A 17,158-nucleotide genomic window follows, 5' to 3' on the forward strand; every position below is an offset into this window, starting at 1 on the left:
TCGAGGCATACGAGGAAGAAATGAGTTTTGACTTTGAAGATGACCTTAATTATTTATTTAATTTATTTATATACATTACAGCCCGTAGCAAAGCATTCTACTAGTTGAAGTTAGGATATCAAAATGACTCAAGTTTAAGGACCATGAGTGAATTTTTCTCAAAATAAAAAATAAAAATCAAGGCGGATTTGGCTCGGTCGGTTTATGCCTTTCCACCCTGCCCTTCTTCCCTTTTCCACTTCCCTCCCAACCCGCCCTTCTTCCCTTTTCCATTTCCCTCCCACACACGGACGTAGAATCCCGAATTCTCTAGGGTTTGCTCTCCCCGCACCACCACATTCCCGTCTCATCCCTCCCGAATGGCGGAGACGTTGGCCTCCACGCGCCGCCCGGTAACCCTTCTCCCTCCACGCGGTCGCTGAGCAGCTGGATCCCGCTAATTTTGGCCAGTATTTCTGATTTTATTTCGTGCGTGCGTTTGCAGAAGCGTGGCCGCCCGCCGCGGCCGAGGGAGAGCGACTTCGTGACCGGCGAAGAGTTTGAGGACGAGGAGGAGGGGGAGGACCACGCAGAGGCGGCCGATGGGCTCGCGCCACCCCGGTCTAAGCGCAAGCGCGAGGCGTCCGCCGCTGCCGCCGCCGCGCTCGAGGATTTGACCCTCATCGGTGAGGGGCATGTCGCATTTTAAGCCGTTCTGGTTGGAGTGGGTTTGATGGGCGCCGCGTCTGGGATTCTGGGAGCCTGGTGCTAGGGTTTAGCCCTTCCACATTATGGAAGTCTAGCTTTCCTGCTGATGTGATTTTAGTCGGGATTTATGGCGCCATACATCACAATGATAGATTAACCCTGGGGTGTTTCTGCACGGGTCCGCTTGGCGGGGTGGGGTGGGGATAGTTGGTTTCGAGGATTTTTCTTACATATGTGTCAGCTGAAAATTGTGAATTCGTGTCTTTTTGATCCCAATGGAACTTTGGTCATCTATGAACTATCACAATTCACAATCCGGTTATTTGCCTCCAGTGGCGGTATTAGAAACTGTCGAGAAGCCGAGAACTGATAAGTGGCATGGATATGTAATATGTTACGTGTAAGGACACATGGTAGGAATAATGATAGTAACACTTTCATGAACTCCATGGGATTTATGATTTACAAAGACTTTGGTGACCTTGTCCAGGAATATTTGACTCTAGACCATCATAACAGGAATGCGTCATCTCATACAAATCAATCTAGTTTTATTGATAGTTATTAATTAGATCTGCAAAATGCATGATCGTCCTCAATATGCATGACCCTTGCTTATTTCCACAGTTTACTCAACATGATGCCAGTGGCCTGTAGGAACAACAAGGCTTCATGTTAATTTAAGAAAATACGCCGACATGTTCCTAGATTTAAAGCTTTACTTCAGTGTAACAAACAATATTCCATCTTTCATCTCCGTTCGGTTTCTTTACAAACTCGCAACTTGCAGACATAGTCAAACATAATGGCAGGCTAATCAGCCATGCTGCCAAAAGATTGGTCGAGGATTATGAATCAAACCCAAAGTCAGTGCTATTTCAGATATTAACAATGTTATTTGAGGTAACACTAACTTGATACGCTACTTTTTGTTCTGTTTAAATTATTGGTGCAACGTTATTTCATTAATCTGCAAATTTACAATGACAGGCCTGTGGCGCCAGACATGATATATATGCAAGCGACCTTCATGAGGCAGCTGTGGATGACATTGTATTCAAACTAGCTGAACTAGCAAGAAAAGTATCCTATTGCGAGATTTTGGAAGAAGAATCACCATCTTTAGCCATTTCAATTATCCAATGCACATAATCTATTTATCTATCCTATATTGTTCTGGCGTTGTGCATATATGCTCTCTTCTGTTTGAGTTTTGTCAATCTTAACTTGAGAACAGGGTCTGGTGGATGATAATTATAGCTCAAAAAGGAAGGACCTGAAGAACTTCAAAGAAAATCTCGTTACTTTTTGGGATAGTTTGGTCCTTGAGTGTCAGAATGGTCCGTTATTTGATGATAACTTATTCACGACAATCAAGGATTACGTGGTTGCTATATCATGGTAATTAGGTCTCACCAGTCGCCATCCTTATTTTTTCCTTAGTCTTGTATATGTGTATGTAAGGTACTAATTTGTTGTGCTTCAGTACTCCCCCAAGGGTTTATCGTCAAGTAGCTTCATTGGTCGGGCTCCAGCTTGTGACATCCTTCATATCTGTCGCTAAGACTCTCAGTGGACAGCGTGAGACCACCCAAAGGCAGTTGAATGCAGAGAAGAAGAAGAAGAGTGATGGACCAGCTGTTGAATCTCTCAACAAAAGGCTATCTATTACTCATGAAAATATTACATATTTGGAGGAATCAATGCGTAAAATATTCAGCGGGTGAGGCTTTCTATTAGAGACCACTTACCCAGACTTTTATTGTTTACTTAATTAAGTCTTCTAATCTTTCTTATGTGATAGTATATTCATCGGTATCCAGAATCTTGCATGTGTCATGCAATCTATACTTATCTTGGTCTAGCAGGCAACTAAACACTATTATTTTGCCACATGTAGGTTATTCATGCACCGTTATCGGGATGTTGACCCTGAGATCCGAATGTTATGCATAAAATCCCTAGGTATTTGGGTTGTCTCATATCCATCACTGTTCTTACAAGATATATATTTAAAGTATCTTGGGTGGACACTGAATGACAAGGTAAAAAAGGTTTAATTCATTGATTAATTGTGCCCATTAATACCTTCTCTGTGATCAATGAGACCTGCAATCTTATTTTGTGCACTTCTTTGTTTATAGAATGCTGGAGTTAGAAGAACTTCTATTCTTGCCTTGCAAAGCCTGTATGATGTAGATGACAACATACCTTCTCTTGGTCTCTTTACGGAGAGGTTTTATAGCAGGATGATCCAACTTGCTGATGATATTGATATTTCAGTAGCTGTGCCAGCTATAGGACTCATCAAGCAATTACTTCGGTGAGCTCACTTTCTCATGGTCTCTTTACCGAGGTTTCACAGCAAAATCTTTTTGCGTGCCCAGTCAGGGCAGCTACTGGGCAAGTTCACATATCTTGCCATAGCCTTCTTAAGATGTGCTTAGAGTTGGGGATGCCTAGTTTTTGATATGAAAGCCTTCTTATGAGGTTTTATATGGACTAGTAAAATTCAATTTCAAGTAAGAAGTTTTGAATACTAATTTCTTGGATATCTGGCATAACATTGCTGTTGTCAAATGTTATACAAGGACTGATAATTCCATTTTGAAATACAGCTGTGGTGTTTGTTCAAATGTTCTCATCATTCACTATCTGCACAGTGCACCGATTACATCAATTTCTACGCTACCAGTTAAATTATTGCACTTTGAATGTTTGAATGACGATTGGTTCAAAGTTATTTCATGTAAACACAAGCTTAAACATACCTGCAATTGGCTAAGCCGTGGCACTGCAAGTAGGAGTTATGTATTCAGAGCTGAAACTCACATGTACAAAGGCTACAAAGAATTTTATCATGTAGCTCAAATACTTGTTACACTGTTACAGGAGTTACAGATTCAGAGCTGAAACCTATGTGCCGTTAGTCTCTTATATACTAAAAAATACATGATAGCTGTCCGTTTAATAATTCATGTACTGTGTCTCATGATACGCAACCAAGAAGCATAGTATTGTCAGTGTTGTTATTGGGTGCTATGTTCATTGTTTTTAAGGCGGTAAGGCAAGGCAAGGCGCTGGGGGGGGGGGGGGGGGTTCTCACTGCCTAAGCGCTAAGGCATAAGGCAAGGCGACACCCTAGAGAGTTTTAAGAAGTAGAATATAGCAGAATTTGGTAGGCAACTAGGCATACGTACCTTGCAGTTGCTGCTGTTTGTAGAGCCCATATAGCATCCATGCTGCTTGCTTGCTGTCCAGGAGAGGAGGGAGAAGCTGCAGGAGAGGGGGGGGGGGGAGGAACTGCCGCAGAGGTGGGGGGAAGCTGCCGGAGAGGAGGGGGAGAAGCTGCTGTAGAGGTGGGGGAGAAGCTCAGATCCAGCCTGAGGTGGGGATGGGGGGAAACTGAAACTGGTTACAACTCTCTCTCTCTCCCTGTTAGTAACTATTGGCGCCAAAACAGACTTTCCCGCCCTTTTCTTCCCTCCCAGATCTCTGTTTCCCGCCTGAACCTCCCAGCCCTGTCTAAGGCGTTCTCATTTGCCTAAGGCAGGCAGAGTGGCGCCTAGGCGGACGCCTTGGACGCCCTATGTACTAAGGGCCAGTTCTTTTGGTAGCTTCTAGAATAAGCTGAAATAAGCTGCCCCCTACCCAGCTTATTCTAGAAGCTCAATCAAATATATTCTTTTAGAAGCCTACTAATTAAGTCTTGATTACTAGGCTTCTAGAAAAATATTTTTAGTTGGGCTTCTAGAATAAGCTGGCTAGGGGGCAGCTTATTCTAGAAGCCCAAAAAAGCTACCAAAAGAACTGGCCCTTAAGGTGGACGCCTTAGACACACAGGTAAGGCAAGGCCGACGCCTTGGCTCCTTGGGGCGCCCTGACGCCTAGGCGTCACCTAAGCGACGCCTTAGGCACGCCTTAAAAACAATGGCTATGTTGCATAGTAGATTATATGTCGTGTTTAGAGGATCATTTCTCTATGTCTCGCTTACTTGGCTAGACATATATCTGAGAGAGGGTGATAGTTTTATGGGCTGCAGTGGGTTTAGGTAGGGCGGGTTTTCTCTCTGAATGCATACCTAGACTTTCGGAACAATTTTTTTTCTGGCCTTGTCAATCTTTTTAGGGTGAGTTTTCTCTCTGAGTGCTTACCTAGCCTTTTGGAACAATATTTTTTCTGGCCTTGTCAAGCTTTCTGGGCTTTACCAAAGAGTTACCGTTGCTATCTGCTTAACAAGTCCAGTAATTTTCTTACTCAAGTGAGCAAGATCCACACATGCCTTTTGTGATTCTTGGAACATAAAAAGAAAAGTATTGTTTCCTTGCTTTGCAGGCATCAACTTTTGAGCGATGATGATTTGGGTCCCCTATACGATTTGCTTATTGATGAACCTCCTATGATCAGGCGTGCAATAGGGGAGTTAGTTTATGATCACCTGATAGCACAAAACTGCAAGACCCCTTCTGTAGCTAGAGGTACTTGTGTCTTGAAGGAATGCACTCTTATGCTACCCTGTCTTGTTATCAAATAGTACTTGAGCACTTCAGCCATTGATTATCCTAGTGAATTCCAGATGGGGACAATGAATCCTCCGAGATTCACATCAGTCGAATGCTGCATATCTTAAGGGAATTTTCGGATGACCCAGTCCTGAGTTCTTACGTCATTGATGATATTTGGGATGACATGAAGGCCATGAAAGTATGCTCCTCCATTTATGCAACTCTATTTGGAAAAGAGTATATGGTTTCGTCAATGTGACATTCTGTTACAATTACATTATTTTTGTTCTTCAGGACTGGAAGTGTATAATCTCCATGCTTCTGGATGAAACCCCGATAGCTGAGCTTACTGACATGGATGGAACAAATCTAGTTCGGATGCTGCGAGCCTCTGCTAAGAAGGCTGTCGGGGAAAGAATAGTTCCTGCAACTGACATTAGGAAGATGTACTATAACAAATCCCAAAAGGTGTCAGTATCATCTGTGGTATCATATAGTACTGGTGCAAAGTCTCACTGATTCATCATCTCATGGATAGTTCTAATTTTAATATCTGCAACATTGCCAACGGTGCTGTTGGCCTAGTTATTTTCTTCAGTTCCAGTTTGCTAGATGTCATGTCTTCTAAGTACTCCCTCCGTCCCGAATTTCTTGTCGGAGAAATGGATGCATCTAGATGTATTTTAGTTTTAAGTACATCCATTTTTATCCATTTCCGCGACAAGTAATTGCGGACGGAGGGAGTACTAAATAGTACTAACTACATAAAGTAGGTTTGTTCCATGGGGTACTTCAATGTTCAATGTTTGGTTCCAGAGGCACAGAAAATGTCCGTCCTTCAAAAGTTATGTTTGAGAGTCTGATTAATTTAACCCTTCTAAATTTGCACCATGGCATCTCTATTTATGTAAGCTGCATTAGTGAATCAACTTCTGGAGATTAGCCCAGTGGTCTAAATTGGTAAATCATCCAGGATTGTGAAATTAATATGAAAATGGAAATAATACTGGTTGAATACGACCACCCTCTGATAAACACATTAGTGTATGTGTTGATTGCCAACTTACCTTTTCTATCATTAAGACGGAATTTTTTTTTTTTGTGGGAGGAGATGGGAAATCTGTTGAGTTCATTCTATAAGCATCTAGATCCTACACATTAACCTTAAATTTTCTGATTTCACACCCTTTTCATGATTTTACCCTGTCTAGTTCAGCTTTATACACCTTGATGTTGTTCAAGTTCTTCCTGTTGAACCCATGCTCATTATGTTTATTGCTCTGCTATTTGTTCGTGTAAAACTGATATTTTGTTCAATTGTATGCTGCGTCATTACTAAAACATAAAATTTTACAGGAGATATTAGAAAATAGCAAGAGTGACATAACCAATGCCTTGATGAAGAGGTACCCGCAGCTTTTGAGAAAATACTTGCCTGACAAGGCCAAGATATCCCCTCTAATTGATATGATGATGCTTTTGAAACTTGAGATGTACTCACTGAAAAGGCAAGAGCAGGTCAGTTGCAAAGGCTATCACTCGTCCTTCTCATTCATGTTTTAGTTGACCAATAATCTTGTTTATATTTTGGTTCAGAATTTCAAGGCCGCCATAGATCTAATTGTTGATGCCTTCTTCAAACATGGTGACAAGGATACCTTAAGATCTTGCATCAAGGTAATAGCTTCCTGTTGCATGAAGTGTCAGGCGGATCTTCTAGATTATGCTGAAAATAAACTTAAGACTCTTGAAGATGAGTTGGTTTTGAAAGTCAAAACTGCGATCAAGGAAGTAGAGGTATGTCTTACTCATGCTGTCTGTATATGTACTGGAGCCAGAAGATACGTCTTACTCATGCTGTCTGTATATGTACTGGAGCCAGAAGATAATACGATGACCATTGGCTTTGCAGGCAGGTGATGATGAATACTCTCTCTTGGTTAATTTGAAGCGACTTCATGAACTTCAGTTGTCAAAACCTGTCAAAAATGATGGTTTATTTGAAGACATGTACCGAATCCTCAGTCATCTAAGAGAGATGGATAATGAGGTATGAACCATTGCACCGTTGAGATATTACTATTAGCACTTCAGTCTTCCTTGCAGAATCAACTTTACGGAACATATTGAGGTAATACTTGATGTTTGATTAGGTAAAGAGCTTTCTCCTCATCAACATGTTCCTTGAAGTAGCATGGTGCCTTCATGCAATTGACGTTGAAAACCCATCTGAAACATCTATCGATGGACTTCAATCCAAGCAAAAAGCTCTCTTTGAACAGCTCTATTATTTCTTGGTGGTTCTGTCCAATTATCAGAAAGAGGGAAGGAGCACCACTGTGCTTTCCTGCAGAGTAAGCCTTCTGAATTAAATGTCAGGGAAGAGATGTATACATTATTTTGTAACAATTGTATTCTGGCAGTTTAATGCATCTTTTGCTTCCAGGTCTGCATCATTACTGCAGAGATGTGGTGCTTGTTTAAGAAGTCGAAGTATTCTTCAACAAAGCTAAAAAATTTGGGTTATCTCCCACAATTAGATGTTGTTCAGAAGTTTTGGAAACTATGTGAACAGCAGCTGAACATATCAGGTTATCTTGTCACACGCTTTTGTACTTTAAATTTAAAATATCTGTCCGGAATGGCGTTTCAAGAAATTTTGTTGTTTGGCTTCTTGCTAATTACTGAAATCGGCCAACTTTTCACCCTCAGATGACACAGAAGATGAAGATGCAAATGAAGAATATATTGAAGACACAAACAGGGATGCTGTCATGATTGCAGCTGCAAAGCTACTTCTTGCTGATACAGTTTCAAAGGTTTATACTGCATTTTCTGCCTGCGATAGGGGTTCTCATGCAACATTCTTCCAGATAGTTTGTTGGAGACTACCTTCTATTTATCACACTTGGTTTATGTTCATAGTGTTTTCTATTATCAGATAAATGAAATTTGCAGATATTTATTTTGTTTGCAGGATTACCTTGGCCCTGAGATTGTTTCACACTATGTATCTCATGGTGCAAGTACGACAGAGATCATCAAGCATCTCATTACCGCACTAAAGAAAAATGCAAACAGCGATATAGCTGCTCTCTTCTTTGAGGCATTGAGACGGGTACTTACTTTTGTTTATCTTTCGATGCACATGCTATTTATTCACAAATTTACAAGTGGGTGGATATTGGTATGGTGTCTTATCTATATGAGCATCCTGCAATTTGTTCTCTAATATTAGCTAATAACCTATCTTGAAAAATAATACTCCCTCTGTCCCAAAATAACTGTCTCAACTTTATACTAGCTCTAGTATAAAATTGTACTAAGCTTAAGACACTTATTTTGGGACGGAGGGAGTACTCCGTAATAACTAAAAACAGCATCAAGAAATTATACTGATCCTGCATTATCGTGGATGCCATTAGTGATTGAACATGAACTGATTGTAAACCAGGAACACGTGGGGTCCTGTTGGTAACGTGGTTTGCCGTTGTCATTGTTTTTCATCTTTTGCAATGTTACAAAGAATCATCTCCAAACATGTACATTGTTTGGACATATGTGCTGACAGGAATGAATGGTAAATGCCTTTATTTTTGTAACTCTCTTTTGCATTTGATTTTGTTAATTTACGTGCCATTATTAACATATACTCCGTATTTATGAAGCGTGATCTATCTTGTGTCAATCATTGTTTGTTTTTCATCTAATTAGGCGTATGAACGGTATATGACCTATCTGCGCGATGGAGAGAACCAAAACCTGATAGCCAAATCTTACTCGGAGTGTCAAGATCTTGCTAATCGGCTTGCCGGCTACTATGTTGGCACAGTTCGTATTAAAAACAAGTCTGAGATCTTAAAGATTATCCAGTGCGGTGTTCAATTTGCCTTCGTGGACCTCCCAAAGCAGTTGTCTTTCCTTGAGGCTGCTCTTATGCCATTTGTTTCTAAACTTCCCTCGTCAGATATACCAGACATGTATGTTTTTAGCCCTATCATTCGTGGCGCTCCCCTGATTTTGTGTTTCATTCTGAGTAATCTTTTTTTGCATGTAGTCTGACAGATGTACAGAAGAGGGCACAAGATACCAATATGAATGAAGATCCAAGTGTTTGGCGTGCATACTTAACCTTTGTAGAACACTTACGTGAGAAGCATGCAAGGAATGAGGTTTTCCACGGTAAGTTGAACTCTCTCTCTCTCTCTCTCTGAGCTGTAACTTAGGTTCCAGAACCACAGGAAGCTTTTCTTGTAGAAATTGTGGCTGATAGTGTTTGCTGATCCAGAAGAAAAGGAGGAAAAGCCTGTAAAGCGCAGGGGCCGCCCGAGGAAGCCTAGAGATGAACCTGTGAGGAACCTTTTTGATGGAAACAAATCTAGTGATGAAGAGTCTGTTAGTGGCTCTGACCAACGGGGGCATGGTGGAGATGATGACGACGAGGACGATGCTTTTGACCAGCCTTTGATCAACACGTTTAGGCCTTCTGCATCCAAGCTAAGATCGCTGAAGGGGGTTTCTCAACAGGGAACAAGCAGCCAGAGAAATGCTCCTACGGCTTCAGGTAATGTTGAAGGTTTTGCTCTTATACAGTTACCGGTTTATGGTTTCTTTCTGTCTTTCCATTTCCTGATGACAGCCTGTAATTTCAGGAAGCAATAGTTGATGAGGTATGCACTAAGTCAGTCCTGTGGATCACGCATGACGCATTAAGGCTCTAGTCGATTCAGCGGACGAGGAGTTGCCGTGGTCAACTCGTCACTCATGCGGAACAACGAACGACTTTCGCCTGCTGTTGAATGTTTTTGTTTAATTGTCTAGGTGTCATAGATGGTTGTACTTAGGTGCTCACCCCCTTCTACCATGTGCTTCCCCACTGTATATGGTTGTAACATTTGCAAGGGCTGAAGTTTCATTTCCTTGGCGTGGGTCATTTCATACATATGTACTCCGGAAGTGCCTTGAGCTATTTGCTGGTAATGAATGAGTTTAATCAAATTCCTAAATTTAAATCTTTTTAAAATTTTTACTAGAGGGAGTAAAATGGATGAATCTACCTTCTAAAGTATGTATATGCATATGCCAGGAAGTTGTACTTGAATGACACCATTGACTGAGTGAGTATGCCATGAAGTTGTACTTGAATGACACCATTGACTGAGTGAGTATGCCAGGAAGTTGTACTTGAATGACACAATAAATGCATCTCCGATAGACGTGCGCAGGCGCGCGTATTCTTTTTACAGCACATGTGGCGGTAGTTTTTTGCATTCGAGTAGATAGTTGCTTCATCAAGCTTTGCAAATTTTTAGCGCATCAGCGCGTGTGTTAGCTTCAGCATGCGCTCTAAAATTGAGCATGCGCGTGCCCAGTGGTAACAATATTTTGCATTCAATATAAAATAAAGAAGATTAAATAAGCACAAAATAATTCATCAAAAAATAGTTCAATTACTATTACAACTAAAATAAATAATTAAACTTCAATACAACAGATAGTTTATGACCAATACAAAATCATACACCATGATGCGTTTTGTCGTTCATCCATGCCCATCACTCCTCGATTAGATCCTTTTAAAAATTATTATGCGTTTCGACACGTCGAATGACATGGTAGGAGGCAACAAAGCGGGCCACACTCCCGACCCTCCTCCGCACTCGCACGGGATGTCTCAACAACTCATACTCAGAATAGTCCAAATCTTGCCCACGCTCGTTCTCGATGATCATGTTATGCATGATCAAACAAATGTTCATGATGTACCAAAGGATATTTTGATCCCAAAATCTGGCTGGTCCTCTCACAATAGCAAATTGGGCTTGCAAAATCCCAAAAACTCTCTCCACATCTTTCCTAGCCGCCGCCTAAGCATTATGGAAATCAAGATTTTTCTTACCTTCCGGTTTTTGAACGACTTCATAAATGTTTGCCACCTTTGGTAGATGTCATCCTTAAGATAGTAGCCATAACTTGTATGTACGACCATTTGCTACAAACTGCACCGTCGGTAGTTCACCATTTGCAATACTATTCATGAATGGTGATCGCTGAACAACGTTGATGTCGTTCAAAGATCCTGTCATTCTGAAAAAAGCATGCCAAATCCAAGTCTCCTGATCGGCCACCGCTTCAAGGATTATAGTGCCACCTTTTACTGGCCGTGGAATTGTCCATGCCATGCTTTAGGACAATTCTTCCAACTCCAATGCATACAATCTATTGGGCCAAGCATACTTGGGAACCCGCGAGCTTTATTCATCTCCAAAAGCCTTGCGGCGTCTTCAGCATTGGGAACTCTCAAATATTCTGGACCAAATACTTGCACGATTCCAACCGCGAATTGCTTGACACACATGATGGCTTGGCTCTCACCCATGGCTAAGTGGCAATCAACGAGATCCGTCGGAATACCGTACGCTAACATACGCAAAGCGGCGATCAACTTTTGAAAGGTGCTATGGCCGAGTTCTCTAGTGGCATTCCTCCTTTGCTGAAACAACCGATCATGGCTCGCCGGTCTCTCTGCAATGTGTTTGCACAACTCGATGCTCATCCTAAAACGACGCCGAAAGTAGGACTCGGGGTATGTGGGAATCTCCGCAAAATAGTTCCTCACCAATCTGTTGTGGGCTTCGATCCTTTCCCTCCACAATTTCTGACGACAAAAACCGAACCACCGTGCTTCGGCTTTTTGTTGATGTGCATAGCTAGGACCATTGCGAGGTCCTCCTCCTCTTCAAGATCAAATTCTTCATCGGAAGAATCATGGGACGAACTCATCTACACATTTGAATTCAAACTAAAATTCAACAGTACAAACAACATACTCCAAAATCATCTACAAAAATGAAGTTTAGCAATATATACCTTGCAAGCGTTTTGTCAAACACCTTGTGGGTGCCGAGCTGCAAACCTAAAAGCACAATTGCTCTCTAAGGTGGTTTTGGTAATTAATCACAACATATGTATCATTGAGCTAATGATCTTATCCAAGTATATTTTAGAAAAGTTCAAAGATGCATTGGCCAAAGGATTGTGTGGAGAAACCCCTTGATGCGAGGAAAGGAATAGGATTGGCTCAAGCTTCAAGCAAGAGGACTCTACATCTTACATTTGTGAGAAATCACTTTTGAGTCCATGGGAAAGCCAATACTATTAAAAGGGGGGTGGGGTATTATGATGAATTGGTTTCTCAAGTGCTCAGAGATAGCCACAAAAAATATTCACTCATTTCTCCCACAAATATCTCTATCCCAAGCCAAACCAGCAAAATTGGTGCCACCAACTTTTTCCGCTCGACCCTACCAATTTTCCCAGTGACAGATCCTTTGCCAAACCCTAATCTCTCGGTACCACCAAGTTTCACATCGATGCCACCGAAAGCATGTGACCAACTTTCTATTGAGCAAATTCCAAGAATCAGAATTTCCAAGATTGGAATCGTTCTCACCGAGATTTGGAAACGGCTCCAGATCATCGTATCTGTACCACCAAGATTTCTACATCGGTCTCACCGAGAATTCAAAAGTTGCCACCTTTAGTGCAACTCAGTACCACCGAGATTCATTTTGATGTCACCGAGTTGGTCAATAATGTTGTAATGGTTGGATTTTTTGGGATGCCTATATATACCCCTCCACCTCCTCTCATTCACATAGTAAGCACTCAGAACACACACCCACTTGCCAGATCCATCTTTTTTGAGAGAGAGCTACCTACTCATGTGTTGAGATCAAGAGATTCCAATCTAACCATTTGAAACTTGATCTCTAGCCTCCCCAAGTTGCTTTCCACAAAATCAATCTCTCCTACCCATACCAAATGTGTGAGAGAGTGACTGAGTGTTGAGGAGACTATCTTTTGAAGCACAAGAGCAAGGAGTTCATAGTTTTACCGCATCTATTACCTTTTGGAGGGTGGTTGTCACATCCCTGACCCCTTAAGCAAGTTAGCTTGTGCTCATGTTTTCCTTGCATTGCATCTAGGAAACTATCAACAAGAACAAAGTAAGTGGTGAAGGAAAATCCTAAAACCCTAGCCACTTCTTAAAATGAGGGAAAATTCAAACTAATTAAAAATCAATGAACCCAAAATGGCCTCAAGAAAAGTTCAATCTTTCTGATAAACCATGAAAATAAATGAGCAATGAAGAAAACCATTTCCTTGACATTTTAAGCATTTTAAATAAATGCAAAAGCTACTGGTTTCAAGTGTTAAATTTGAAATCAGAAACTTTAAACTTTCAAAAAATATTGAAAACTTTGGGAATGGTTGGAAATATTCCAACAATTATTCTGGTGTGTTTAAAATAATTTTTACAAACTATTTGGGAACTGAAATAAATAGCAAGTTATTGAAATAGCCAAAACAGAAACAAATCAAAAAAAAGGGAAAACCCTTACCTGACGCTTACCTGGCCCAGCCCAGCTCCCCTGTCGTCTTCCTCCTCGCCAGTAGGAGCAGGAGGTGGCCGCCGCATCGCCGCGCGCCTCCACGCACCTGTGCGCCTGCCTGGCCACCGCTTCGCGCTGGCAAGCACAGGGATAAGCTCCCCGCGCCCGTTCCTATCCATCCCCGTGCTCATTCTCCCCCTCTGCCTCGTTTCTTTCTGCCGCCATTGGAGCCCGGGCAGAGCTCGAGCTCGCCGTCGTTCTAGCCTCCCCTCCTTCCTTCTGAGCCGCGAAATAGCTCCGCCGCAACTCCCTGAAGCTTCCTAGCCACGAGCTCGACGCCGAGACACAGTCGTCTTCTTCCTCGGGTCACCGAAGTTCGGCGCCGACGTTCTTCCTCTCCAGGCCGTCCCCGAGCAAGCTAGCGCCACCACTGCACTCCTCGTGAGCTTGCGCATCTTTTCCCTAAGATCTCCCCGTCGATCCCCTCCTCTAGGCCTAGTTTCATCGGAGCCCGACGAGATCTGCCGCGGAAGCTCGTCGCCGGTAGCCCTCCGGTGATCAGCTCGTCCTTCTGAGGCCACCGGTAGCTTCAGGGTGTCACGTAGGTGCTGTAGGAGCTGAGTCCCGTGCGTAGTTCCCTCTGTATCAAAGACCTCGATGACGCCCGAACCTTGGCCGCCGCCAAGCTCGTCGCCGGCGTCATCTCCGGCCAGATCAGCCCCAGCCAAGTGCAAAAATGAGCCCGCGGGAGAAGTGTCGTTCCTCTGGTGCTCTCCGCGCAGAGTTTGGCCCCCTGTGCACCGTTTCCGAGCCCCTCCGCCGTTCTGGTGGTCGCCGGAGGCTCCCCGCCGGTGAGGACGACCTCGTCGCCGGTGGATCTCAGCTGGCCTGAGCCACTGACGTGTGGGGCCAACCTCTGGATAGTTTAGAAATAATAAAAATAAATCAGATAAATTAATAAGACACTGACATGTGGGTCCAGTAAGATTAATCAGCTAATTAAGTTTAATTTTAATCGAAAACTGACCAGAGACACTGACTAGTGGGTCGCACTGGTCAGGTTTGACTTTCAACGGCCAGTTGGACCTGCTGATGTCATGCTGATGCAGTAAAGGGATTTTCCACTATAAGAATAATTCTAGAAATGTTTAAAACTTCAAAAATTCATAGAAATTAATCTGTAACTCCAATGAAAATAATTTATATATGAAAAAGTATCAGAAAAATTCAAGGAATCTGAATATGCTATTTTCAATCATGTTTGAAAAAGTTACAGAACCCAAACATGTAGATTAATGAATAAGTCAATTCTTATAAATATTTTATAAATGGAATATGGAAAATAATTAATTTTCTTTATGAATGACATGATCACACACTGTTCTAATTACAAACCAGCAACTTAACATGTCATCTCATGCATGTTAACATCAAGTTGATCTGAGCATCAGGTCGAATCAATTTAAGCGGTATCCGAGAATACCTCGTTTGAAGTGTTATTTGAATGTGATTCAAATCAACTTCAAACCTAATACATGTTGGTTATAAAAGTGTATCACCTTGCATTCTCATGCCATGCTCATGCATCATCTTGATTGCATATGCTTGATATTGATTGTTGTCATTCCTTCCGGTAGGCTCCGCTCCCCCGGATTCCACCGAATATCCGTCTGACGGATATTGTCACTCCTCTGAGCAACAAGGCAAGCAACCATTTTTGATCATCCCGATAAATCCCATGTTCTTGCTCCTGCACTTATTTATTGCATTAGGATCAAATGCTTCAACTGCTTTTGCCACGTTAGTTGAACCCACTTGCTCTGCATGACCTATCCTTGTCACAGTAAATAGCCGAACCTTGCAACCTAGCATACCTGGTAGTTGCTTGAGCCATGATGTGCCTTATCCTGCTATGCATGCTATGCTTAGAGTTGTGTATGGTCTGTCATCTGGGAGATGAACAGAATTGTGAGAATGTGTTCGGTAAGCAAAGGTCGTGTGTTGAATCTGATTTGGTAAAGGTACCGGTGAAAGGCTGTGTAGGAGTACATGGCGGGTTGTTTCATTGGAGCCGTCCTTAGGAACTGAGTTCCGTGTATGTAATCCAAGACTAGATACTACCACATGCTGGGCCCTGAAATATGACCCCGCTCGGCCTATTAATCGCTTAATACTCGGTCCAGGAGTTGCAAGTAGTTTCTGGTGTTTATAGTCATGCTGGAGGCCGTGCATAGTGCTGACCTGAGAGGTGGGCTATGATGCGGTAGGCAGTGGCACGGTGTACCAAGTGGCACCCGGATGGTGGGCTTGGGAACCCTGCGCACATCGTTTGAGGCCGTGGCGGAAACCTCGGCCGGACTTCCGTACGGGTTACTCTCAGATAGGCGATAAACCTGGACTAGATACTAGTGTGGTTAACGGTCGTGGCCGACTCCCTTGCTGGGCTTCTGCTTGAAGGTTGCCGAGGTGCATGACGTGCACATGGCGATAAGTGACGAGAGCGTGTTTGACGAAGTACACCCCTGCAGGGTTATGATCTATTCGAATAGCCGCGTCCGCGGATATGGACTACTTGGAGACATATGTTGTTCATAGATAACTTAAATGGCTACTCATAAAATTGTCAAGATAAGCGTGAGTGTCGTGGACGGAATTTCCGTATGGAGATGGAATGATTCCACGATGGTGTATTGTTGTGGTATTAGTGGACTCGTGTGCGAGAAATCAAGTTGTCAAAATTATTTAAAAATGCAAGTTGTCTAGCCACGAGTCAAATGCTGGCTTTCCGCATGAAACCCCACCATACCTTGTTGATACATTGCATGGGTAGTTAGTTATCCTAAAGTCTTGCTGAGTACCTCCGTACTCATGTTTTTTTAATAAATGTTGCAGAGGTTGCTAATGACCATAGTGGAGGGTTCTTCGTAGACATCGACGACGACGAGTAGCTGGTGTCCCAGCTACGATCTGGCCCTACGTTGGGTCTGTAGTATAGTCAGGCCATGTGCCTTCTAGTTGTCCTGTCTATACTCAGACAGTTTTAAACTCTTCCGCTAGCTTGTAACTGAATGACTGCTATTATGGGTCGTGAGACCCTTAATGTGTAATATTATGCGTGTGGCTCTTCCGAGCCTCTTAAATAAAGCTTGTATGTTTATGGTTATGTTGTGATGCCATCGATGTATCTATACATATCGGTATGCCATGCGTACTTGTGTCGTACTTGATATGTATGGGGTTCGATCACCTAGTCGTGAACTTTAGTAGCACTCCTTACAAGGAAATGCCCTTTGTGATCCAACGAGCCTTGGTAGTTCGCTACTACTCCGGACACATTGGTTGACCGGCATGTGTCCTTCTTAGCTTCTGTGTCTGTCCCCTTTGGGGAAATGTCACGCGATGTAATGGAGTCCTTGTAGCTTGCTACGACTCGTCTACACTCGCTGGTGACCGACACCTGCTTTGTTGGGTCATGTATGCCTGTCCTTGTGCGGTACTGCCACTTTGGTTTGTGACTAGACTTGTCGATCCGGGTTCTTTGACATTGGGATGCTAGCGACACTATTGCA

General features: G+C 42.7%; 1 protein-coding gene across 3 annotated transcripts; it reads left to right on the forward strand.

Moving 5' to 3' along the window:
- The first annotated feature begins 247 nt into the window (after nucleotides 1-247).
- Nucleotides 248-10,199, forward strand: LOC123448371 (sister-chromatid cohesion protein 3). Of its 3 annotated transcripts, none has more exons than XM_045125218.1 (22): nucleotides 255-392; nucleotides 485-665; nucleotides 1,478-1,590; nucleotides 1,678-1,770; nucleotides 1,925-2,088; nucleotides 2,174-2,410; nucleotides 2,588-2,732; nucleotides 2,832-3,010; nucleotides 5,024-5,166; nucleotides 5,265-5,392; nucleotides 5,488-5,661; nucleotides 6,550-6,711; nucleotides 6,790-6,990; nucleotides 7,106-7,243; nucleotides 7,347-7,547; nucleotides 7,640-7,784; nucleotides 7,906-8,012; nucleotides 8,171-8,311; nucleotides 8,908-9,173; nucleotides 9,251-9,375; nucleotides 9,485-9,757; nucleotides 9,846-10,199. In XM_045125218.1, the coding sequence occupies exons 1-22, from the start codon at nucleotides 360-362 to the stop codon at nucleotides 9,857-9,859; spliced, it is 3,363 nt and encodes a 1,120-aa protein (XP_044981153.1). In that variant the 5' UTR covers nucleotides 255-359; the 3' UTR covers nucleotides 9,860-10,199. The 3 variants fall into 3 exon arrangements, 2 of the variants coding, with proteins under 2 accessions (XP_044981153.1, XP_044981151.1); XM_045125216.1 differs by having other exon boundaries at nucleotides 257-392; nucleotides 9,482-9,757; XR_006631714.1 differs by lacking the exons at nucleotides 9,251-9,375; nucleotides 9,485-9,757; nucleotides 9,846-10,199 and adding an exon at nucleotides 8,648-8,773 and having other exon boundaries at nucleotides 248-392; nucleotides 8,908-9,000.
- The last annotated feature ends 6,959 nt before the right edge of the window (nucleotides 10,200-17,158 follow it).

Source organism: Hordeum vulgare, chromosome 4H (genome assembly GCF_904849725.1).
Source record: "Hordeum vulgare subsp. vulgare chromosome 4H, MorexV3_pseudomolecules_assembly, whole genome shotgun sequence".
Lineage (NCBI taxonomy): Eukaryota > Viridiplantae > Streptophyta > Magnoliopsida > Poales > Poaceae > Hordeum > Hordeum vulgare.